We start from the raw sequence: 25,754 nt of genomic DNA on the forward strand, positions 1-25,754 counted from the left end.
CAGCTCTGGCTTTTCTATCTCCATAATGCCCCCCTTCCTTATTCTCCTTAGACTAATATTACTTTGACCTAAAATAAAATTAAAAGAAAACCTCTCTCTTCCTCCTAATAGGTGAATGTTTATCAACCTTCAAATTTCCTACTTTGGAATGATACCATGGACCCCACTACAGTCAAGGAATGGAATCCAGACTGACTGAATCCTTCACCATCCAAATGTTGCTGTGCATGTGTGCAAACCCAAAGCAATGAATAGAGAAACACTAAATAAAAATGACTTTAATACATAATATGTATATAAAAAATCATTTACTGTTTCATTATAGTTTCCCAAATAATGTAGGTAATTTTCAGAACGGATTTTTAACAACTGCTAGGTTCTTTCATGTTAGTATTTGAAATTTTTCCTTAATTAAAATCTTTCTAAATATTTAAAAATCCAGTATATTTTCACAACAAACCATATCATTTTTCCCACCACAAAGAATTAACCCTCTTCTCTAGTAATTTCCCTTGCACAAAAATGTACAATATAGAATGACAAGCCTAACAGGATTTAAAGAGGCAGGGTTACAGAAAACCTTTCTTCTCTAACCATATTAAGCCCAAATTTATCTTGTAGTTAACATATGCTTGTTTCTCTGTGACCTTCTTTTTTTTTTTTTTAAGATTTTATTTTTAAGTAATCTCTATACCCAATATGGGGCTCAAACTCACAACCCCGAGATCAAGAGTCACGCTTGATCTGAACCAGCCAGGTGCCCCAATTTCTCTGTGACCTTCTTATGAGCAGGAACCAAAATAGGAAATAGCATTAAATAAGAATTTCCAGGTAAAATTAAAAAGAAATCCAAAAGTTAAAGTAGAAAAAAGATTAGAGAAAAATTCACATACGCATTCCTATTGCTATGCACCTAGATTGTATTTGTAGATCTCAACATTGACTTACGAGGTTCTCAATGACTATTTAATAACACTATGAAATTTGTAAAGAACATCAGAGAAATAAGATTATGAATTCGCTGATGCATATGAACTAGAATCTGTATTAATCATCTTGCACAAATAGGAAAATTTCAAGTTAATTTTAAACAATCATTCTGAAACACGAATCAGCTTATTTTAAATAAGAGATTACAAACATTATGATAGCTATGGACAAAACATGTATTTGTACATTCTACTTAACATTCTAAGTAAAAGTATCTTTGAAACTGTTTTGCTGTTATACAGTATTAGTACTATACTACATAATGAGTACAGAAGAAATGTGAGAACTCTTCTGCCAGTACATTATAAAATCACATTCAAGTGCTATATACACTTTGCCTAGAAGGATTTAGAAATGCTACTTAAAATGATTTTTCAAGTCACCATACTGATTTTAAAAAGATTTTTTAAAAAGATATTCATGTAAAGATATGGCTCATTTAGCAAACATCCCAATTAGCAAATGGACAAAAGACGTGAACAGACAGTTCACTGAAGAAGATAAATAGATGGCAAAAAAGCACATGAAGAGATGTTAAACACCATTATTAATTGGGGAAATGCAAATTAAAACCATAATGAGAAAACTTCACACCTATCACAGTAGCTAAATAAAAAATTGTGACATCAAATGCTGGTGAGGATATGGAGAAATTGGATCACTCATACATCGCTGGTTGGAATGTAAAATGGTATAGCTACTCTGGAACAGTCTGAAAGTTTATTGTAAAGATATGGCTCATTTAAATTGAAACCTTACATCATTTATTTTCTAAATAATATAGATATCTATACAGACATAGCCATTTTGATAACTCAAATTTATAATAAAGGGGGGAAAGGCAGTAGAAATGGCATACGGAGAATTTCAGAAATATCTGATTCTTCAGGTTCCTGTCTCTAACATTCCCACTCCCAAGATCATTCCTGCATTACCCTAAGGGCAAGGGTCCCATGGGAATATGGTGACAAAACAGCCAATGACTTAGAACCAGTGTTCTAAGTGCAAAAAATATTTGCATTTTGGTATTCATATTTGTAATATCTGAGGCTCCAAAACTTAAAAACAATGTGGTTTTGGATCACCTACTTGACTTCTTTGGGGTTACTGTTTTGACTGGTTTGAACCAGATGACCCAGCATTGGGTATGCAAGAAGATGATTCTGGGACCAGGTAGGTCCAGAGTATATTTTAATTCTAACTGAGAAACATGATCTATATTTCCCAAAGGGATTCAGAGTCCTTTAGGGTAGATTAGAGCCATCGAGGTTGTCTCTGGATGACTCTAGAATCGCTTCAAGTTGAAGAACTCCAGGGTCCTCTCTTCAGAGAATTATAAAATACTTGCCAAACTCCTGGGTTAGATTATTTTAATTAAAGACTGGTCCCCAGTATAGGTCCTCTGCAGAAGGGGATGTTTCTGAAGTTACTTCCCTCTAACGTGAGAGGGTTTGGTGTTCTTAAGATTCTATCTGTGAGCTAGCTGTCTGCAGTCAAATACACAAAACCTGTGAATGAAAAGGCTTCAACGGTACCTTAGACAGTTGATATAACTATGTGTATCTCTACACAAACACATATGCAAATATATAAACATATGAAGAATTAAAAAAAAAAAGTAAGAGGATTCTAGCTCTCATAAGTTGACCCTTCAACAACACGGGGGGTTAGGCGTGCTAATCCCCTGCACAAAGACCTGTATATAATTTTTGACTCCCCAAAAACTTAACTATTAATAGCCTACTGGGACCAGAATCTTTACTGATAATATGAACAGTTGATTAACACATAGTTTGTATGTTATCTGCATTATACACTGTGTTCTGAAAATAAAGTAAGCTAGAGAAAAGAAAATGTTATTAAGAAAATCAAAAGGAAAATACATTTACAGTATGGTACATATATTTATGTAAAAAATCTGCATATAAGCAGACCTGCACAGTTCACATCCATGTTGTTCAAGGGTCAACTGTTGTCCTTTTTAATCCAACAAAAGATATTTTACTCGCAACAAATATATGCTGCTCCCTATTAACAAATGTATGTAAATCAAGGATGAAGTATATATGCAAAAAAAGTTACACTTATAAAGTAAAAATTCATCCCACCAATAGGAAGGCACAGAGTTGAGTTCTGTGGAAGTAGACATGGTTTCTGCTTTTGGGGAACTTCCAGTTTGATGGGAGTCTTGCACAGAACCAGGTAAAAGAGAGTGATCATCTCTTTTGTTCAGAGATGAAAAGGAAGCAAAAAGGCAGATCGAGATGCTTTGCAGACTACATTAATACTATACTGAAGTCATAAGCCCACTCATTAAGACCACAGAGGATACAGGCATGGGGATGGCAGTGAGTGGGTAAAAAACAGCAGAAGACAATTACAACATAAGATTTTTTTTCTTGCCTTATTAACCAGTAAAACAGAAACCCTATTTAAGATACAACCATCTCTTTTTGCTAACAACCATTTCCTAAGGTAAAATGAGGCAGAGAGAAAAGAAGCATGATAGACACACTACATTTGCTGAGCCTTCAATTTTCTTCTAATAGTCTATATTACTGGTTCTCAACTGGGGGTGATACTGCCTCCTGCAGTATAAGCCAAATAGCCTGTAATGCGTAATACAACATCCCAAGACAAAGCATTACTTGTCCCAAACATCAATCATACTGAGACTGAGAAACCATCTTATGGTGGCATAAAAAAAAAGAAAGAAAGAAAAATCAGTAAGTCTAGGTATGAAAGCAATTAGTACCATTTTAAAAAGGACTGTACAGAAACATTCTCCTCCTTGATAAGGTAGCTACAGGCCTCCTAAAGATATCTGATTGATCCATAATGGGAAAATAAAACATGCTGAGAAATCTTAGAATGATTTTTTTTGAACTGCAAATATTAGCGTATAAATGAAAATAAACTTGGAAGATGGAAAGAAAGGATAATTTTTTTGCTCAACTGATTTTGAGTATCAACTGTCTCTACAACCATGAAAGCAAATGTGGTCACATTTCTGATCTAGGTCAAATCTGGCAAAAGATTTACTAAACTGTGTCACTAAAAAACAGCCAGAAGTAGTAAAAATAAAAGATTAATTCTAGACTAATAGAAGAAAAAATTAGCCACTGATTTTTGAAGAGATAATTCCGATGAGACCTGTTCACAGTTACTTTTTCTGATTATCTAAAAGGTACTTATTTATCCTTCACCTTGTGGTTTTATGATGAGAAAGAAGAATGTGAAAAGGAAATGAGCTAAAAAGTTTTAAGTATTAATAATATTACAATTCAGTATATCCTAACACAAAAAGACAATTCTTTCCTATGAAATCATACCCATTGAGAAGTAGAATCTGTGAGAAACAGATATAAAAAACAACGGAGCAGCTCGCAAGTGATCGGATTTTGATAAAAGGGCCTATATTCAGCCACTAAGCTTTGTAAAAGGGACATAAAAAAATGAAAATAAAAAGAAGAGTATCATCTACATAATGGAATCTGACTTGTTACAGTAAACAAAACACCTCCACTTAACAAAAATATTTCCAAATCTTAATGAATGGAGCTAATGATACTATATATTGGCTGTAATGATTCCACTACAAATTTTAATACTTCAAGAAGACAAAGTTCACTGAAATGGAATTTGCAGAAATGGAGTGTGTGACCCCTAGTCCTATCATATCTGTCACTGAAATGGACATATATGATGGCAACAACAAAATTCCCTGTAATAGTCACTTTTTATGTTAGGTTAGTATTTAACAACTAGCTCTATAACAGGTCTTTATGTGATAAAGCCTGATAAAGAGGGGAATAAATTCATTATTGCTACATGCCTAAATGGTGGGAGGGGCAAATAACATGAGAACAAGTTGGATGGTAGTCTCCTGCCACAGGACAATTTTCTACTGGGCCCGAAGCTACTTGCTGCTCTGATTCTTTCATATTTGTTTCTATCAAGAAAGTCTGAGAATGTGGAACTGTCCCTGCACCTCTCCGTGGAATTCTGGCCCAATAATCGCTGGAGGGTAATCATTTGTATAAATACATCTCCATTACCCACTGCTCCTATCTCACAGAGATGAGTAGACTGAACAAAAATAAAAGACATCTGGATAAGTAAAAAAACCCACAACGAAGGCAAATCTTACATCACCAATGTATTAGGGCACTTTCTTCAAATTAAGCTCTTCGATTAGGCACTTAATAAAAGCAAAAGACATTTATGCAAGTATCTCAACAACAAAGATAAAGAACAGGAAGAAAAAAGCAGATTTATATTCAGTACCAATATTGTGTAAAAAATGGGATGTTATACTTTAGCCAGAAATTTTTTAGAGAATTCCTATTTGAGGAAGAAATTATTTTTTTGTTCCTTTTGAATCATTACCCTTTGTAGTTTCACTGACTAAAGTTATTTTTCAATACTTAAAGATTGCTCAGAATTTGGTTAAAGAAGGAAAAATTAAGGCAGTGTCTTTAAGCCCAATAAAGGAAAGAACTAACATAACCCTATCTGAGAGGGGCCTATCGAGCTCATATTTGGATACAGTATTGAACAATTATGGCTTTAAATATAAAATATTAATGTTTCCAAATTCCACGTTTCCTCGGTTATTCTTTCTTTCTAGCTATGTGAACTTCATATAGCCCATTTAATTTTAAAGAGTTAAGGAACACCTGTCACTTAATTTTGGAACAAAACATGAATGGTGATTGACCTACAATTATTAACTCAAGAGAGTCAACGGTTATGTTCGTATGTATCATTGACCCAGTATAAATCGGAGGAGGACCCATGGCTGTCAAAGTATGGCTGGAAATGGTTAACATCCTTTGGAATCTGCTACAAAACAGAAGATATAAAGTTCTGAGGTACTGTTGCCTTATAATCTTACCAGGCTTTAGATTTAAAAATTAGGGATTTTTTGTTTTGTTTTGTATTCAAAAGAGCAATGTTTTTTCTCTCAGGTTGCAAAGCTCATCTGAAATCTTCTTAGTCATCGTCATATTGGTTATTATCCCTGAGCTGTGTCTCATCAGCATGTCCCATCAACCAGCCATATATGGTTTCCGTCATTCCTGTTAGTGCTACATCTTGTTATACCAATTCATGGAGCGTTTCACTGCTTTGACCCAGTTTTCCATACTCATTTCATATTCTTGCCATTTCTTCTGTGGCTCAAAAACCACTTCGCTTTGCCTCAGTTTCTTTAGTTCCTCCTTGTCAGTCCAAAACCCTACAGGTAGAAAAAATTACTCTCAAATTTTAAGGCAAATAAGGAGTCCATAAAGTTTATCCACAAACCTATGCAAACTGGTGCACAGGTAAACAACTATTGTTTTAAAACACAATTCAAAATATTTTGTTGATTTTGAATTTTGTTCAATTGACTATCCCTGGGAATAAATACACCAGGATTTTAAAATCATTTGATTTCTAACTATCAGCTTTACTTCCGTGTGGCACAGCATCAAACCATTTCCAGAGCAATCTCACCCTATCATCATTTAATTTCATGACTTGCTATGAAGAAAACAAGTAAGTAACTGTATATTTTCCCTTTACATAATTAAAAAAAAAACAAAGATAAATTAAGATTTTGGTCATATATCTTGAAGTAAGAGGCAACTCCCTGGAATACGGATGAATTCAAAGTTGAGCCTGAATATAACAAGTAGTTTCTTTTTCAAGCTATTGTATTTCACAGAAGTTATTTAAATTCCACTTCATGATAATGTTGTTCTGGCATATATTGTTCTTCACAAATGTGATTTATAATAAAAAGAAGCAAGAAAACATATTTATAACTAGGACCATAAGTAGTCTGAAATAGTCTAGGTGTCTTATTAATTAACCTGGTATATTACACTTACTCTGAAGTACTAACATAGTTGACAAGTCTCCCCAAAGTATATTTTCTCTCACCAATAAAGTCTCTTTGTATTGGAAAGGTTTGAAATTAAATACAAATATAATGCAATAGATAAAGCTCAAATACATAAAGCTCAAGCTACTATGTTCTAAGAATAATCTATATGTGTTTGTTAAAGTATTTTAAATGTTCAAGAGAATCTGAGATATTTAGTCTTATAAGGTGAAAAGGCATAGAAAAATTTGATTTACCTTATAAACAATATTAGAATGTTTATGAGCATTTGATCTACTGTAAATATAGCTTAATTTATTCATTTTGCAAGAGTTATTCAAGTATTTGAAAAGATTTTGTTATACTTCTAAGTTAGTTAGGCATATGAAATTATTAAAAAGAAAGTCAACTGTACTAAATTTGTATCAGTTGAGTGGCACCTAGGTGGCTCAGTGACTGAATGTCTGCCTTTGGCTCAAGTCGTGATCCTGGGGTCCTGGGATTGAGTCCTGCAACGGGCTCTCTGTGGGGAGCCCCCTCCTTCTGCCTATTTCTCTGTCTCTCTCATGAATAAATAAAATCTTAAAAAAAAATTTTATCAGTTGAAATATACAAAGAAATTTAACTAAATTTGTAAATGGGAATGATTATTTAAAGGAAAGTTTTTTCTTCAACATGAATTAATCACACATTAATCAATGAATAAATGAAAGTGACTTTTTTTTAAAGTGACTGTTTTAATTTTATTCAAAGTTAACAGATTTTTAGTAGAATACAGTTTAAGTTGAACTTACTAAGATCTCAAACTTTTTGTAATTTTAACTTTAATATGCTAAATATTAGCCTAAAACTTCTAACTATAAAATATCCTGTTTGTACAAGCACTCTTCCCTTCCATACAGGAACATATTAAATACTCCTAGTTCCACAAGGCAGCATCCCGCTTCTTAGGGAACCCTTTAATTGCTCTTCCCGAGTCCATTCTTCACCCTCCAACTAATCTTTTCACTAATTGCCAAAGGGGTCTGTTCAAATATAGATCCATCCATGTCCCTCCCCTGCTTAAAATTCTCCAGTGTCTTCATGATTAAGTTCAAACTCTCTCCAGTGTCTTCATGATTAAGTTCAAACTCCTCTTTATGAGGAGTCTACCACAACTGGACCTCTGTTCCTCTCCAGCCCTTCCTCTTGATCTTCACCTATCAGCATTTACGGGCTGGGACATTTGCACAAGTTGCTTTCTTTATTGGACTGCTCACTTCTTATGGCTCCTTACCTCCTCTACTGGCTGTCTGCTAACTCCTTCAACACTGAGCCTCCTCTGGGAAGCCTGCACCACTTAATGCTATGGCTGTTTGCTGGGTTTATCACACAAGTATAATAATTGGTTTACTTGTCTTACTGTAACTACAGACTCTCATAGCAGGGACTACATTTTTAAAACTCTTTATTCCCAGTAGTGACTGTCATATAGCAGGTACTCAACAAATTTTCAATGAATAAAAAAATGGACTGGTTTCTCGTGCCAAAGAAAAGCCCATCTACTTGGAAAGTTTATCCAGAGTCCTTCCCTCTGCTGAAGACAAAGCAGTTGAAATTCATTTTTCTCATCTCATAATTCTTTTTTTTTTTAATTTTTTTTTTATTTATTATTTATGATAGTCACAGAGAAAGAGAGGCAGAGACACAGGCAGAGGGAGAAGCAGGCTCCATGCACCGGGAGCCCGACGTGGGATTCGATCCTGGATCTCCAGGATCGTGCCCTGGGCCAAAGGCAGGCGCCAAACCACTGCGCCACCCAGGGATCCCTCATCTCCTAATTCTGACTGAAGGAGTGACGTGAGGAGGAAGTGCACCCAGTCTCATGCACCCAGACCCATCCACAGACCCACTCATACTCAGAGGAGTGTTTTGTGCGTAATGTACATATGTGTATAGAGCTTAATGGACACCAACATTTTCTAGACCCTCTCTATAATCCCATGATTTGGGAAGAGAAATGCTATCAGCAAGAACAGCTTGTAAGACAGCTCTCACTTTTATAAAATTCACACATACCAATAGCAAGGCCAGCTAGTGAAGCTGCACCAAGGCAGGACATGTCTATGTTGACAGGTCTCTCTATATTCGCATTAATCAGGTCTGAAGTCATCTGCATGACAAAATTGTTCTTGCAAACTCCTCCATCTGCCCTGTGGGGAGAAAGATATTTGAGATCAGTTACTTCAACAAAAGCATAAGAACACTATTAATATTTTTTAAAGGGCCACATATATTTTTTTAGATCCTTGATTTTATTTTCTTTAAGTTCAACTTTTTAATTCCAAAATTATATCACTTAGCATTGACCTGAAGATAAAGGTTCTCACTAGGTAATCTTCAAACACTTTTCCTAATCCCTAACATCAGTCTTCCCACTGGCCCTGTTGTCCTAAAACTAGTTCAAAATAGGCTAACTAAACTAAGCCAACATAAAAATTCATTTGGCCACACCAGCAAAGAAAATTTGATGCTTCCATGCCAAAAGGATAGCCACATACCTAAAAAAGACGTTTTTTTTTTAAAGACATTTTAAAGATGTTTATAATATACATGTGTATATTAAGATCCTCCTAAATTATACATTGTGTTATATTCTCCATAAATCCAAAATTAGCTTCCCTTTTCTTTCCAAATTCCTATGAACAAGAATTTTGCTGCAAAGAAACTAAGCATAATTTTTTTTGAAATCCTGAATAATCATAATGATGAAAATACTAATAGTGGTTACCATTCACTCCCAATTTCTAATTAAATCTATTGAAAACAAAGTGTACATACCGGACTTTTGTCACAGGGATATGGATCTCTTTCTGCATCAACTCATATAACTGTTTGTTTCTAGTCAAAAAAAATCAAGAAAATCATTTAGAGAAAATTCATATCATGAGAATTCTTTTTCCAACAGAAAAATAAAACCTCTGGTTTTATTTATATGGTATGTAATAAATATACAAAAGAAAACAAACAAATATACTAACTGGAAGTTGATAATAAATGTTCAAACAAGCAAGAGGTTCAGATCCTTGTACTTTTCACCTTGATAAAAGAGAGCATGTTTTTTGTTTAGAAATAAATTTAATCTATTATCCTTCCTACAAATAAAAATTTAAAGCTAGCATTTAATAGAAAGCTATTAAGATGACATAACACAAACAACATCGAATAGAATTCACCAAATACAAAAATAATCATTTTGTAATCACAGACATTTTTATTTTAAACACTGCAAATGTTCCATATTCATGACAGCCACATTCTTCATTTTAATAAACTACAACTACACCACAACGAAAATAACACAGGGACACACACAAAAAGATAATTCTGGTGATTTAATCTTTGAGTATAATGGAAGCATTATTAATTAGAATAATTAGAATTCTCCTTTATCAATAAGGATGCAAAAACCTTTGAAAGTCCATTTTAAATCTCTTAATGCTTAAGAAATTAGATACAGCTGACCCTTGAATAACATGGGAACTAGGGGTACTAACCTACCACAGAATCAAAAATCTGCATGTAATTTTTGACTTCCCTAAAACTTAATTAATAGCCTACTGCTGCTGGCAAGCCTTACTGATGACAGTCAATTAACACATATTTTGTATGTTATATGTATTTATACTGTATTTTTACAATAAAGTAAGCTAGAGAAATGAAAATGTTATTAAGAAAATCATAAGAGAAAATACATTTATAGTACTGTATGGTGTTTACTGGAAAAATTAATATGGCTCAGTTCTAAGTCATTGTATTCAAGGGCCAACCATATTTTTAAAAATCATCTATTTTCAGATATCAAATCTAAGTGGTACTGGTACTATAACACATGAAAATAAATTGATACTGAGGAAATTAGCAATAAGAACAGATTACATCATAAACAGTATGAATTTAAAGGTATAGACACTCAGTTAAAATTAAGAAATATCATAATTTAGCTTAGCAGAAATTAATAGAAAGAAATCACAATACTATATGGGGAAGGGAGAGTTTAGGGCAAGTTTTGGTACCTGAAAGCTATTGACTCCAATATTGCTCGTACAAGATGGTATTTATTGGTGGAAGGCTTCAAACCCATAAAAGAGGCACATGCACAGGGGTCATTTAATGGAGCCTAAAGAAAAGAGATAGTAAGAATTTTTATTATAGTTCTAAATTATATCTATAGACTTAAAGACCTTTTATGCAATAAAAAACATAGCCATGGTAGAAAAAAAGAATGCGAATGCTTAGAGTTAGTTTTAAAATAAATGACAGTCTAAAAATATGTCAACTATTAGGATAAGTCTCTAGCAGGACTTAAGCAAGATTGAGTCATAGGTATTGGGCTTAGCTACACCTTCTGTTTGAACTCATACTAAGAGACGATACTGAAGCAGATTAACAAATTATTATTATTATTTTTATAGAATAACAAACTATTAAATATTTAGCTTTACAAGAGGAAATGCAAAGTAATCCTAGTATTTCCCCCTTTTATCCATCTGTAAAGGTTTTACACCAGAATTGTTTTTGTAGAGTGGCTTTTTATTTTTATTTTATTATTATTTTTTTTAGAGTGGCTTTCTAGAAGTGTAAGTTAGTCTTAAGATAAAAAACTATAATGCAAATGATGTGTTTTACAGTGTCATAACTTCACCTAATATGTTGTTAGACATTCAAACGAAACTCTTCTATTTCTTAGCTTAATAGCTTTATTGCCTAATAGGAGAAATGACCCAGCCTAACTTCTGTCTTTAAAAGAGCCAAAGTAAAAAAAAAAATAAAAAAATAAAAAAAAATAAAAGAGCCAAAGTCTTCAGTCGGGTGGCTAAGCGGGTTAGCGCCGCCTTCAGCCCAGGGCATGATACTGGAGTCCCAGGATCGAGTCCCACGTCGGGCTCCCTGCATGGAGCCTGCTTCTCCCTCTGTCTGTGTCTCTGCCTCTCTCTCTCTCTGTCTCTCATGAATAAATAAATAAAATCTTAAAAAAATAATAAAAGAGCCAAAGTCTTGAGCTAGAATTACATATCTGTTGGATGAAGTTTGTATTCATCTTTGCATCCCCAGGAATGCAAGACAATTCTGGGACACAAAGATGAAGAGCAAAGACCCCTGCCAGAGCTTGTAATCTCACAAAGAAAGAGACAGAAGAATGGTTCCAATGGATGATATAAGGTCACAACAGAGGGATGTGCTGGTACTATTGGAAAATGATGGTCCCCAGGAAAAGTGCCTTCTAGCTTCAGAGCCTTGACTCATCATCTCATACCTGGAAAACTTTCTACCACCTCTTTTCCTAGTTAATCCTACTCCTGTTTCAAATCTTGGCTCAGATTCCTCTGGAAAAACTTCTGATCCCAAAGACAAGACCAAGCATCCATCATCACTTTTATGGAATCCTAGAGCTTTGCATTATAGCAATGTTTATAATCATGTATATTTGTATGAACATTTGTTAAAACTCTTCCTTTCCTGTAGAAACTGATTCCCATGTGTCTCCAGGGCCTTGCACTGCATCTGGCCCCCACAGGGGATCCTCACACATTTGCTCAATCAATGAACAAACAATACTCTTCCTCATTACTTAACTGAAGATATCCCATATCACATCTTATCTTTACTGTAGCTGTGATTTTCCTCCTATTGTGATTTTATTCTGATTATTTTTCAAATTTATTAATATGTTTTAATGATTCACTCAGTAAAAGCTTATTTATACAGTAACGCTGGCCTATATCAGGTGCATTCAATTGTAAAACAAAGGTCAGATTCAGCCAGTGCAACTAGTCCCTAATAGTGTGCTATGTATTTTCTGGATAAAAGTATTTTCTTCTAATATACCACATAAAATACTGGTATGACTGGCCTGAAATCACTTTTGTAAATATATCTATGCACATAATTTACAATTAATTAGTAATAGGCCAATTTGAGAGATAATAAATCCCATGGAAACCTAAAAATTTCTTTTTGGTTACAATGTCCCTATATTAGTTTAAGTGAATCTGTCTTTGGGATCATACTGTAGGGAAAATCCTGTACTGTAGGCAAGATCCTTTGGGCCTGGTCACACCTTGCCAGGGCAGAGAGTCTCCAGCCATACCTCCAATCTATCATTGCCAATCTCATTGACTAAGCCTCTCTGGCCATCAACCAACCAGGAATGGCAAGACTCAGTAAAGTTTTGTTTGGAGTCCTGAGCTAACCTGGCCGACTCCTGCCCAAAGCATAGACTACTTGCCCCCACAGGCCCTTGTCACCACAGGGATTTTTGCCTAATATGCTGGGGGCCTGGAGGATGGCTAATGCCTCTTACCCTTCATCAAATGTGAACCTAAACACAAACTCCTCTGGCATCTATTGTCTATTCCTGGTGTCATCTTTTATGCCATACCATGAACCAGTACAGCAGGGTAGTTAAGAACCTCACTGGGATATTAGCCTAATAAGCTGGGAACGTGCAGGATAGTTAACATCTCTTGCCCTTTGTCAACCGTGAACCTAAACACAAACTCTTCTGGCATCTATTGTATATTCTTGTTGTCATATTTTACACCATACCATGAACCAGTATAGCAGAATGGTTAAGAACCTGGACCCTAGAATCAGAACACCTGGGCCCTGACACCAGCTCTGCTGCTCACTAGCTGAGACCACGCAAGTGATTTAATAGCTCTAAATCTCAGTTTCCTCATCTTCAGAATAGAATGATAAGAGTATCTTCTGCCTTACTAAGTCACCGAAGATCAAGTGAGATAATTCATGACATTTAGAACAGTGTCTGACACAGAGTAAGAATTTACTACAATTTTATATTACTATAATTTCTTACCAAAACCTCTCCCACTACTGACTTTCTTCACAACCCTTTCTGTGCCCTTTGAATCCTTCCTTCTATTGTAAATAAATTCTCCTAAAATGTAACCAGTTCTGAGAAGTCCTCTCTACTAATTCTGTGGTTGCTATAACAAACCTGGCTCCAGGGATCCCTGGGTGGCACAGCGGTTTAGCGCCTGCCTTTGGCCCAGGGCGCGATCCTGGAGACCCAGGATCGAATCCCACGTCAGTCTCCCGGTGCATGGAGCCTGCTTCTCCCTCTGCCTATGTCTCTGCCTCTCTCTCTCTCTGTGTGACTATCATAAATAAATAAAAAAAATTAAAAAAAAAAAAAAAAAAAAACCTGGCTCTGTGCCGGAAAAATAGCTTCAGTTAGAGCTATCCAGTGGAAGACTGTCAAGCTTCTCTACCACAGGGGCCAGAAGGACTGTACTAACTTCCCATGACCACTCTAGGCCATAAACATCTACTGTTAGGAGACACTTCCCTTCCCCCATGTTTGTTTAGGGAACATCATGTTTTACCTTTTCGTGGCTCAGACATCCCAGTCATTCACAAAACCAGAGATGGCATTCCTAGTACTTGCTGGCCACACCTCTTACTGAAGAAAATGCTTGAAACCACAGACCTCATTGTCTATAGCAGCCATGTTTCATGTCCTAGTCCCACTGCCAAAGTACAACCATAGGGACTGAGCATGACTAACTCAAAATCTGTCCTAAGCTTGAGAAGACTAGGAGGTCCAGTCAGATTCTCAAGATTTCTCAGAAAAGATTATCCAGAAAAAGACCATCAACAGGGGGAACTGAAGCTAAAATGCACAGAGTGGAAGAAGGTTGTATTTCCAAATTATGGAGAAGCGAACATATGAGGAAAATAATGACAATTAAGCAGAAGTTATGAGGAAGAAAGAATACAGAGCAGAGCTGGTAGTGAGAAAAGTGAACGCACAGAGAAGAAACCACAAAGAACATTAAGAACTGCAAAGTCAGTTGCCGACTTCTTTACCATACCAGTGAACAACCAGCCCCTCTCAGGGTAGCATAAGCAAGCCTGTTCCCTGCAAACCTAAGAACCCTCATTGGAGCATGACTCATCATCCTCTGAAGACTGACACTTGGTTCACAGTCCTGTCCACCCTATCACTGCCACCATCACAGTGACTTTACAGTTAAGCAGATAGTCACTGATTCCTGCCTCTGATACCTATCATGGATATTCCATGTTAGTATCTCCGTCCACAAATCACAAGACCAACCAGAGCAGAACCACAATGGCTGTACAAACCAACACCACCCCTGGAGCACCCATGCTCCAGTCCACCCCTTGCTAGTGGCTGTCCCAGACTTCTCACTTTCCTCAAAGTGCCCGCAATACCCCTTTCTTAGCAGACCCCCATGAGAAATTGAGGCTATTGGGATTTTTTCAATGGCTTGCCCCCTGTTATCTATGGCTATAACAATATTCTTAAATTAAGGGCAGTATCACAGATACTTGACCCTTCCATCCTTCCATTTCCTCTATCCTTCATTTTCTTTGTTGCTGACCTAGGCAGCTTATCAGTGATCTCCCTCCTATTTTCCAAACAGTATCAACACACTATTGTTGTCTGAATTAACTTTCAGTTCCCACTTAAGAGTTTCATTGCTACATTGGGAAATACTTGGTCTGCAGTCCTCCCCCACCCTTCTCGAACCCAGCATATCACCAGGCTGCAGTCATGGCAGGACAGGGACATTTATTAACATGAAATTAAAAACCACATCTGTAAGTTTTGTCTAATCTTCTGGGCTTTAGCAATATTTTTTAATCATACATTTGATATTTTTACAGGCATATGGATAGATGCAGAAGTTAAAAACAGAGCTGCCAAGATAAAGTCACTACTAAGTCTCCCAGCATATTTTTCAAAAAGGGAAGAATATATAGTAGCCTAATTAAATCCTACCTTGGCTAATGACAACTATTCATCTCAAGCTTCCTCCTGAAACCTCAATCCAACAAATATTCTTCACCCCTTGTCCTATCAGAGATGCTAGTTTCCTCACATCATTCTAAAGAGGACACAGTGTGATCTCTATCATGCAGTTGATAAACTTTTAGTCTTTTAGGGTAAAGAAGGAAATCATTACAGATATTAAAATATTGCCAATTGAAAGTCTAGATTGGAAATATCCTATTTTTAGAGATTTGAAACATCCTGATCTAATCCTTTTTCACCAGCTTCTACATGATATTATCCAAACTTTCAAGCTTGGGGCTTTTAAAACTGATTGGTTGAATATGGGATGGGCTAGAAGTAAGAGAAATTTTTATTTTTTTAAAGGAAACATATTTAGAGGAGGATTAAAGGGATAGTATAAGCTTTCCAAAAAAAAAAAGAATTTTGCTTATAATAATATACCTGAAAAGTTTTTTAAAAGTCTTTGTAACAATATGTTAAAATCAAAAGCAGTAACACAGATCTCTCAATTAAATACTAAGTTAAATATTACAAAGCCAACTCTCTTACCAGGTTCATTTTTTGATTAGGCAAAATAACCAATACTTCACCCACCACAACAGTTAACCAAACTTATAAATAACTGCAAAATATACCGGTGCGTGTGTGTGTATGTGTGTGTGTGTGTGTGTGTGTGTGCGTGTGTGTAATCCTAACGTTTTCTAATTCTCAATGGGACACTTCCTCTAAATAAAAAATGCCAATATACAGATATATTTCCCCCTCACTGGGAAATGGCTATTTTTTTTGGTTCTGATAAAGTAAGGCTAGGTCTTATGTACACTACACCTGCCAACTTCTCATTTCCACAGGGGTGGAGCTCTAGGCTGAATTTGCTGTGCTTTCTCACGGAATTTGTGCTAAGTCATGACTCCTCAGCCCTGGAATATATCTTCACCTTTATACTGCTTGCTGCCCAAATTTTCAGGTAAGGGAGTAGCAGGTACATAATTTTGAGTGTGGGTACGAGGTGAGAAATGTCGGTAGTTGCCAATGACTAAAAAAAATTAAAATGAAAAAAAATACCTGCAATCCACTAAAAGATGGAACAAAACAGACTCCTTCAGAATCTTCTAAACTTTTGGCCATTTTTTCAGTCTCAGCAGCATCTGTGAAAAGATCTGTAAAAACAAAACCAAGTAATAATAATTTTTTTAAAACCCTAAAACAAAACAGAGGGGCTAAGGAGTGGTACAGAATTATGTTATACGACTAGTGTTTACCTGCACCCACATTTATTACAAGTACAGTGTGAAAGGGTCAACACAAAAGCCAACCTGTAGTACTACCTGGCCATCCACACTGCAAAGCTTTAGGGGCCCATGGAATGTCTTCAGTGGGCTCTGTATGTAGCACACCTTACTTTTTTCTTTAAAGATGCTTAAAAGATGCTATTTACAGGGCACCTGGGTGGTTCAGATGGTTGAGCATCTGACTTTGATTTCAGCTCAGGTCATGATCTCAGGGTTGTGGGATCAAGCCCTGCCACTGGGCTGCATGCTCAGCAGGGATCTGCTTGAGATTCCCTCTCCCTCTCTCCTCCCTGTGCATGCATGTATGCTCTGTCTCTATCTCTCTCAAATAGAGAAAGCCTTAAAAATAACATAAAGAGATTTGGACTGTTTAAAAACAAATTCTGTGTGTTTTCGGGCATTAAAATAAGTTATTCTCCCGAAGATGACACTAATCCTAGTCTTCTGATGAAAGATCATCTACTGAGTCAACTGAAAAACGACTCCATCTAATGAATTCAATATGGGGTCAGTAATAAGTAGATATACTAAAAGTCAATCTTTAAGAAACAAACAAGAAAAGATCTAATTAATTTAATATACTATTTTTACAGGAGTATATAACATACATATAGAAAACTACACAAACCCCAAATGTATAACAGGGATGAATTTTCAGTGTGAATACACCCACAGAACCAATATCCAGATCAAGATACAAACTTCGCTTGTTTAACATAATGCTTGTGAAATTCATTCATGTTATTATAAGTAGTTGCGCTTCTTTCTTAGCCCTGTATAATATTCCACTGTGTGACAATATGCAATTTATTAAACTATTCTAAAGCTGATAGGCATTTGGTTTCTAGTTTTTGGCTAATTTAAATAGGCCACTTTGAACACCCATAGACATTCTTTTTGATGAACATATGTGTATGTTTCTGTTTTATATATTCCAAGGGATGGAGCTGCTGGTCCTAAGGTCTACAAATAGATACTGCTAAATCATTTTCCAAAGTAGTTGTACCAAATTAAGGCTCCTGACAACAGTATGAAAATTCCAGTTATGCCATATTCTTGCCAGTAATTGATACTGTGTTTTTCATTTTAGCTATTTTGGTGGTACTGCATGATGGTTTGAGAAAAGACCTAACATTTCTGTGATTTGAATCCCAGAAGGAAAAGACAAAGAATGCAGTGCAGAAAAACTATCTGAAGAAAAAAAAAAAGTGACTGTAAACATCCCATAGCAGATGAAAGGTATAAATCTATAGATTCAAGAACTTCAGAACATCCCAAACTGGATAAACACAAAGAAACTGCTGCCCAGGCACATCATAATAAAATTGAAAGTTAAAACCTGAAGGCAAAGAGAAAGTCCTGAAAGCCGGTAGATTATATATTGTAGAACAAACATTAAAATAACTGTGGGTTTCTCATCAAAACTATGAAGTGGAACATCTTTTTAAGTACTAAAAGAAATGTCAACCTATATATATCCTACAAAAATATCCTTCAGAAATAAAGACAGTCTCCGATGAAGGAGAATTAAGATAATGATAATTTGTTGTTAATAAACATATAAAAGAAATGTTAATCTATATGCAAAAAACAAAAACAAAACCTTGACCTAAACTTCACAGCTTATAAGAAAATTTATTCAAAACTGTTATACATCTAAATGTAAAACATAAACTATAAAACTTTTAAAAGAAACCATGGGAGAAAAATCTGTGTGACTGGTTTGGCCAAGAGTTCTTAGATACAATACCCAAAGCATAATTCATAAAACAAAAAGCTGATAAATTAAACTTTACCAATTTAAAACCTTATACTCTGCAAAGGAGACTGCTAAAAAAATGAAAAACATATACTATGAAAAGAAGGAAGATGTCTGTGAACTGATGGGAAGTAATTCCCAGGATATCCTTTTAAGTGAAAATGGCAAAGTATGAAAGAGCGTACATTATTTTATGTAAGAAATTAGGGAATATAAGAAAACATACATGTATCCTAAATGTTTTTGCAAAAAGAAATACAAAGGACAAACCAAAAACTAATGAAGTGATTACAAGATATAGAGAGACAGGATGAAGGGGAGGTGAGAGAATCGACTTCTCTGAGTATATCCTTTTTCATGGTTTCAACTTTGGGAATCAAGTAACAATTCCACATCAAAAATAATTAGATAACGTTTTTAAAAAGAATGCAGAGAGGGGGAAAACTTAAACTGAATGGTAACAGAAAACAAATGAACTCGATTCTATTTCAAATTACTAAAATCATTGAAGGGAGAAGAAGAACTAATAGAAGTAACTTTTGAATAGTATGCTTTGGCCATATACCCTTGATATAAAGGGAAAAAACCTGCAAATGATCTTGAGTAAATATTGTTTGATGAAGTGGGATGGGACTAGTAATTCTGAAACTCTTCTGTGTGTGTATATATGTATATATACATATATATATTTTATTTATATATATATATATATATTTTAAAGATTTTACTTACGTATTCATGAGACATACACACAGAGAGGCAGAGACATAGGCAGAGGGAAAAGCAGGCTTCCTGTGGAGAGCCTGATGCAGGTATACATTCTGAGAAGGATACAGTTACCATTTATGTATGCTTTCAGCCAAAACTACATAACATGGACCTAGTCACAAGAACGTAAACTGAAGGATATTCTAGACAATAACTGGCCTATGGCTTTCAAAAATGTCAACAGCATGAAAAACAAAGCTGAAGAAGGGACTCCAGATTAAAGGAAATTATACAATAAGCAACAATGGTCTGGATCTTATAATGGGGAAGAATTTCCATGAAGGACATTACTGGTACATCTGACAAAATGAGAATATGGACTATAAATATAGTAAAGAATATTAGATCCAATGTTAACTCTTCTCAAGTTAATAACCATACTTATGATAAGTATGAGAGTGTTCTTGTTCTTAGGAAATACACCATGAAATACTACAGGGAAAGAAGCATGATGCATGTAATCCATTCTTAAAAGAGCTCAGAAAATTATACAGGTATTTATCTGTCCTGCAGTACAGGATAGATGGTAGGTAGATAACGCAATCATGGTAAAATGTTAAAAATTAGCAAATTTGGAGGAGCAGTTTGGCTGGCTTAGTTGTCAAAGCATGTGACTTGATCTTGGATTTGTACATTCAAGCCTCAGGTAGGGTATAGAGATCACTTAAAAATAAAGTCTTAAAGGGTGTACAAGTTTTTGTGTTGTTTTTATAACTTTAAGTTTGAAATTGTTTAAAAATAAAAAGTTAAAACAGTTCTAATTTTCACCTCTCTCTCACTATATATCTCATTGTTATATACCCAGTGAAACATACAGAATACTAATTCTTGGGTATTTTTAAAAGACATTTAGTTTATCAATTTTACTTTTTATTATTTGTCAGTTTTAATAATTTGTATGTCCTTGTACGTTTTGGCTAGGAAGTTTATTATGCTTCTCTCCTTTTTCTTATTAATAAGCATTCATCATTTTCCTCTAAGTACTGTTTTTACAGAATTATAGTTGGTTTCTGTATTTTTTAGACACTATCAAATTATGTTTCAAAGTTTTCCTTGGCTCTATGTTACTTAAGAAAAGAGATTTCAAATTTCCATGTGCAAAGTACCATTTAAATACTGTTTTTGCTATTTATTTCTAACCATATTACATAATAGGCTGAGATGTTCCACTCCAGTGCTTTTCAAAGTACAGCACTGAGAAAAGGATGTGTGTGTGTGTGTTCAGAATGGGATTTCACTGAACTCGAAATGAAAACATAAATGAACAAAAAGATGAAGAACAGAAAAAAATGTACAGTCTGTTGTTTATTCTTGACCAGCACTTTACCCCATAAGTTACACATCATGGAATTAAAATCACTTATGGGAAGAAGAAAAAAAGAATACCCTTTTGGAACTTAACAGAAACATTACTTTCTTTCCTTTATTTTTAGGGAGGAGAGGGACAGAGAGAGAGGGAGAGAGAGAGGATCTTAAGTAGGCTCCACGCACAGCGGGAACCCAACTCAGGGCTTGAAGCAGGGCTCGATCTTACAACCTTGGATTATGACCTGAGCAGAAATCAAGAGTCAGATGCTTAACCGACGGAGCCACCCAGGTGCTCCACGTTACTTTCTTTTATAGAACAATCATACATCATACATAAAATATTTAAGCCTAGTTTAATCAGGGGACTCTTTTTAGTGTTAAGATCATTTTAATCTCTTAAAGAGATATTCAAAACTATGTTCTTAATGTACAAAAATAAAGATTTTACATTACCATAAGACATCTTTTATCAGTTTGGTACAAGAACCGTTTTTTTTTTAAATATTTTTTTAAAGGATTTTATTTATTTATTCATGAGACAGAGACAGAGACAGAGAGAGAGAGAGGCAGAGACACAGGTAGAGGGAGAAGCAGGCTCCATGCAGGGAGCCTGATGCGGGACTCAATCCCGGGTCTCCAGGATCACGCCCTGGGCCAAAGGCGAGCGCTAAACCGCTCAGCCACCCAAGGATCTCCCCGTACAAGAACGGTTCAAATAAAATAGAACAAAGTCTGGCCTGCTACAGGAGGGAAAAATAAAAACTCTTTTTTGAAAAACATCTTAGTTACACACTTTGCGTTCTCCATGTTGAAATCTTTGATCTATTTCTTTTTGGCTGGAGTATCTCCTTGGGTAATTTCCTCAGAAAACACATACTGCACAGCCAGGAAGTGTCCCTTTTCCACTTAATATGAATGATAGCTTAGCCAAGCACCAAGATATTGGCTCATTGTTCTTTTTTCTCTATATGTACATGTTGTTCCACTTTCCAAATTTTACAATTAACTTCCATGCCACTCTAAGTATTTATTTCTTCATACATAAACTATCTTGAAGCTTTTCTTTATTCTTAGAAATCAGATAATTCACACACATGACTGTCTTAGTTTGTATCTCTTCTTTTTTTTTTTTTTTAACTAAGCTATTTCAGTCTGAAAACCAAGGTCTTTCTTCTGTTCAAGGAAATTTATTTTCAATTTTTTGCTTCAATGTTTACATTTTTGTAACTCCATTACCATAATTACATTTTCATATGCCAGCAAAGAGACTACTGTTCACATATTTTTTTCTCTAATCTCTCCTCTGTATCTCTTACCTCAGTTTTATCTTCTATTTTTCTTTTTTGTTTTTAAATTCTTTATGATTCTTATTTGGATTTTTAGCACTATTTTATGTTTTACATATCAAGGTTTTGTTCTTCAAAACTCTGGATGTTTTCCAAACATTTCTTTGTAATATTTTCTTTCAACCCTTCAAGTTTAACTTTTGTTGGTGTTATTTTAATCTTCAGTTTCTTCTATTATACCTGCCTTCAGGGAGCTGTATGTTCTTACATTGTGCTTCCTTTCAGATCAGGCTTATGGGGTTTTCAGGCAATGAGAGAGGTAGAGGAGTGAACCTTGGCTCTCTGGTTTCTGGAAATATGAGAAAGATTAGGCCTCCCTCTCTAAGGCTGGAAGAGGAGCATTTCAGACCAAACAGTATTGATGTCCACTGTTGGCAAGCTCTCCCAGGGATTGGCCAGGCCAGCCTTCTTCTCTACATTCTATGGGGATTTTCTCCTGGCTCAGCAGGCTGGATCCATAGAGAAAATCCAGAGCATCTTTTTTTTTTTTTTTTTAAAGAGACAGCGAGAGGGATCCCTGGGTGGCGCAGCGGTTTGGCGCCTGCCTTTGGCCCAGGGCGCGATCCTGGAGACCCGGGATCGAATCCCATGTCGGGCTCCCGGTGCATGGAGCCTGCTTCTCCCTCTGCCTGTGTCTCTGCCTCTCTCTCTCTCTCTCTCTCTGTGACTATCATAAATAAATAAAAATTAAAAAAAAAAAATAAATAAATAAATAAAGAGACAGCGAGAGAGTGGGGGCAGGGGAGGGGCATGATGTGGGAGGGGCAGAGGAAGAAGGAAATAGAGAATCTTAAGTAACCTCTACACCCAGCAAGGAGCCTGACTCGGGGCTTGATCTTACAACCCTGAGATCATGACCTAACTGAAATCAAGAGACCATGCTAAACCAACTGAGCCACCCAGGAGCCCCAAACATCCAAGCGTCTTTAGCAGCCTCTAGTATTTTCACCAATAACACTCAGGTGGCCTCTACAAGACCCTGGGTCTGCACTGTCTACTTGAGAATTTAAGGATTCATTCATACTGGGATCTACTTGAGCTTCAGTGATAACCCATACTTCTCTTCCCCAACAAGAAGAGAGGGATCTGGGACCATGAACTAAGATCCTGTTCACCAGCAGTAACATGTATGTGGTTCACCACCACCTAGAACTAGTTCATATAATGAGAAAATGTTTATCTCATCCCTTCTAATGAGGGATACTTTCTCTCTTGGGAAGATACCCTGAGAGGAATCAGTTTCCTTATTTCTAGTAAACAAGAGTCCTGGGTAATTTTACATGTATGGGGAAGTCTCATGGGGATTGCATGGAGCAAGCAGATGTGACACGTAGCAATTAAAAGTGATATTGCTAGGGAAAAAATGTTCCCTGACCTGTGTTACTGGAGGACAACAGAGATGTCAACTGCCTGAACTGCAGAGAAGAAATAGGGCATTCTTTTAGTCCCTTAAATAGGTCATGCTTCTCCCTGCTTGGGGCCTCCCTCACTATTCCTCCTTACTTGGACTGCCTCCTAATTTAACTTGCTTCTCTCACCTATAAAACCACTCTTTTTTCTTTTCTTTCTTTTTAAGATTTATTTTTATTTTTTTATTTTAGAGAGAGAGCAAGCAGGGCAAGGGGCAGAGGGAGAGGGAGAAAATCTCCAGAAGACTCCCTACTAAGCACGGAGCCCAACATGAGATCAGGACCTGAGTGGAAATCAAGAGTCCAATGCTTAACCAACTGAGCCACCCAGGTGCAACCACTAGTTGTTATCCCTTCAGGGAATAGCCAACATCATTCTTATTTTTTTTTTTTTTAGCCAACATCATTCTTGAAAGAAGCCTCTTGATTCTCCAGACTAGACAAAGCTCTCCCTTTAAAAAGGGATCATTGATCCTACTACTACTTCTCCTTCCTGGGACTTAACACTAATATATATATATTTTTTTTTTTCAGCTTTTCATTTAAAACATGTCTTTCCTGCTAGACTATAAATGCCATGAGAGCAGCAGGTGTCTGTGTTATTCATTTGTGTCCCCTCACATGTACAGTTCCAGGCACACGGTGAGCACTCAGTTACTTGTTAACTCAATAAAAGCTAGAAGACATAAAAAAATATTTATTAAGATTAAGACAGCAAAATAGAACAAAGAGTGGAGGGGAGCAGAAATGGATCAATTAAAAAGAAGAGATGATCCTGTGGGAACCCAAATGTTGAATTAACATAGAGGGCTAAAGGGGAAAAAAAGGAAGAATTGGGCTGTGTGAAAAAGACTTAGAAAACAGATCCAAAAATCAAGATGAAACTTGTTTTAAACAGCTTTTATACCTGAGCCTGAAGTATTCAATCCACTAAAACAAGTGGAAGGAAGCCATCATTCAGATTGGAACAAGCTCAGGACGCCACACAAAGATACAGTCTCAGCTTACACATTCAAGGAAATTCCAGGGCTATTAGGCTCTTACACACTGTGTTTCTCCTAAACATAATTCATTTTTCTCAGTATACCCATTAAAGTGATATATATTCAAATAAATGTCAACTTTTTTTGTGTGAATTTCAGACAGATACATACAATAAGGTTTAGCTTTACCAATGACTAAAATTTTAAAGTAAATAACTCAACTCTGAATTCTCTCTCCCTCCAGTTAGGACAATAGTCCCATTTTCTTGCCAGATATGCGACTGGCCCTTAGGAGAGCTTGTGCCTCCACCAGAAATCACACCACTTTTCTCTTTTTTCTAGGTAGGACCATTTAGCCCCATCTCCCAGAAAAGAGCTTTCATCATTTGAGAATCACGGTGAATGAGCCTCAATCCAGCAAAACAAAGATTCCTATGGAGAATGAGCACATAATGCCACACAGAACTCTAGAATGATTTTTTTAACTGATGAATGTGAAATTATTCTGCTTTTTTTTTTGCATCTTCTGGGAAGGAAGTAAAATTAATAGAAGGTATAAAGAGAAGAAATATATAATTTTCTATTTCTGATAATCAAGATAGATGTCCAAAAATAAAAGAAATACATTTGGAATGCCTGAGTGGCTCAGCAGTTAAGTGTTAATGCCGCAGTTAGCCCAGTGGTTAAGTGGGCTCCCTGCATGGAGCCTGCTTCTCCCTCTGCCTGTGTCTCTGCCTCTCTCCTGCATCTCTCATGAATAAATAAATAAAATATTAAAAAAAAACAAAACAGGGCAGCCCCGGTGGCCCAGCAGTTTAGCGCCACCTTCAGCCCAGGGTGTGATCCTGGAGACCCGGGACCAAGTCCCACATTGGGCTCCCTGCATGGATGGGGCCTGCTTCTCCCTCTGCCTGTGTCTCTGCCTCTCTCTCTGTGTCTGTCATGAATAAATAAATAAATAAAATATTTAAAAATAAATAAATAAAATAAAAAATAAAAAAAGAAAAGGAAAGAAAAGAAGTACATTTAAAGAAGAAACTTTTGGGGCACCTGGGTGGCTGAATCAGTTGGGCCTCCAACCGTTGATTTCAGCTCAGGTCATGATCTCAGGGTCCTGTCCTGAGATCAAGCATTTTGTTGGGCTCCATGCTCAGCAGGGATTCTGCTTAAGATTCTCTCTCTCTCTCCCCCTCTGCCCCTCCC

General features: G+C 36.0%; 1 protein-coding gene across 2 annotated transcripts in view; it reads right to left on the reverse strand.

Moving 5' to 3' along the window:
- Window positions 1–263: 263 nt before the first annotated feature.
- GK5 (glycerol kinase 5) overlaps window positions 264–25,754 on the reverse strand; it is a 70,049-nt gene continuing 44,558 nt past the window's right edge. For both annotated transcript variants that reach the window (XM_025448736.3, XM_025448737.3), the window contains 5 exons: window positions 16,752–16,846; window positions 10,915–11,018; window positions 9,680–9,739; window positions 8,918–9,051; window positions 264–6,229 (listed from right to left, as the gene is read on the reverse strand). In XM_025448736.3, coding sequence (XP_025304521.1) covers window positions 6,081–6,229; window positions 8,918–9,051; window positions 9,680–9,739; window positions 10,915–11,018; window positions 16,752–16,846 — 542 coding nt within the window. In that variant the 3' untranslated portion in view covers window positions 264–6,080. The remainder of the gene's footprint in view (window positions 6,230–8,917; window positions 9,052–9,679; window positions 9,740–10,914; window positions 11,019–16,751; window positions 16,847–25,754) is intronic.

Source organism: Canis lupus, chromosome 23, assembly GCF_003254725.2.
Source record: "Canis lupus dingo isolate Sandy chromosome 23, ASM325472v2, whole genome shotgun sequence".
Lineage (NCBI taxonomy): Eukaryota > Metazoa > Chordata > Mammalia > Carnivora > Canidae > Canis > Canis lupus.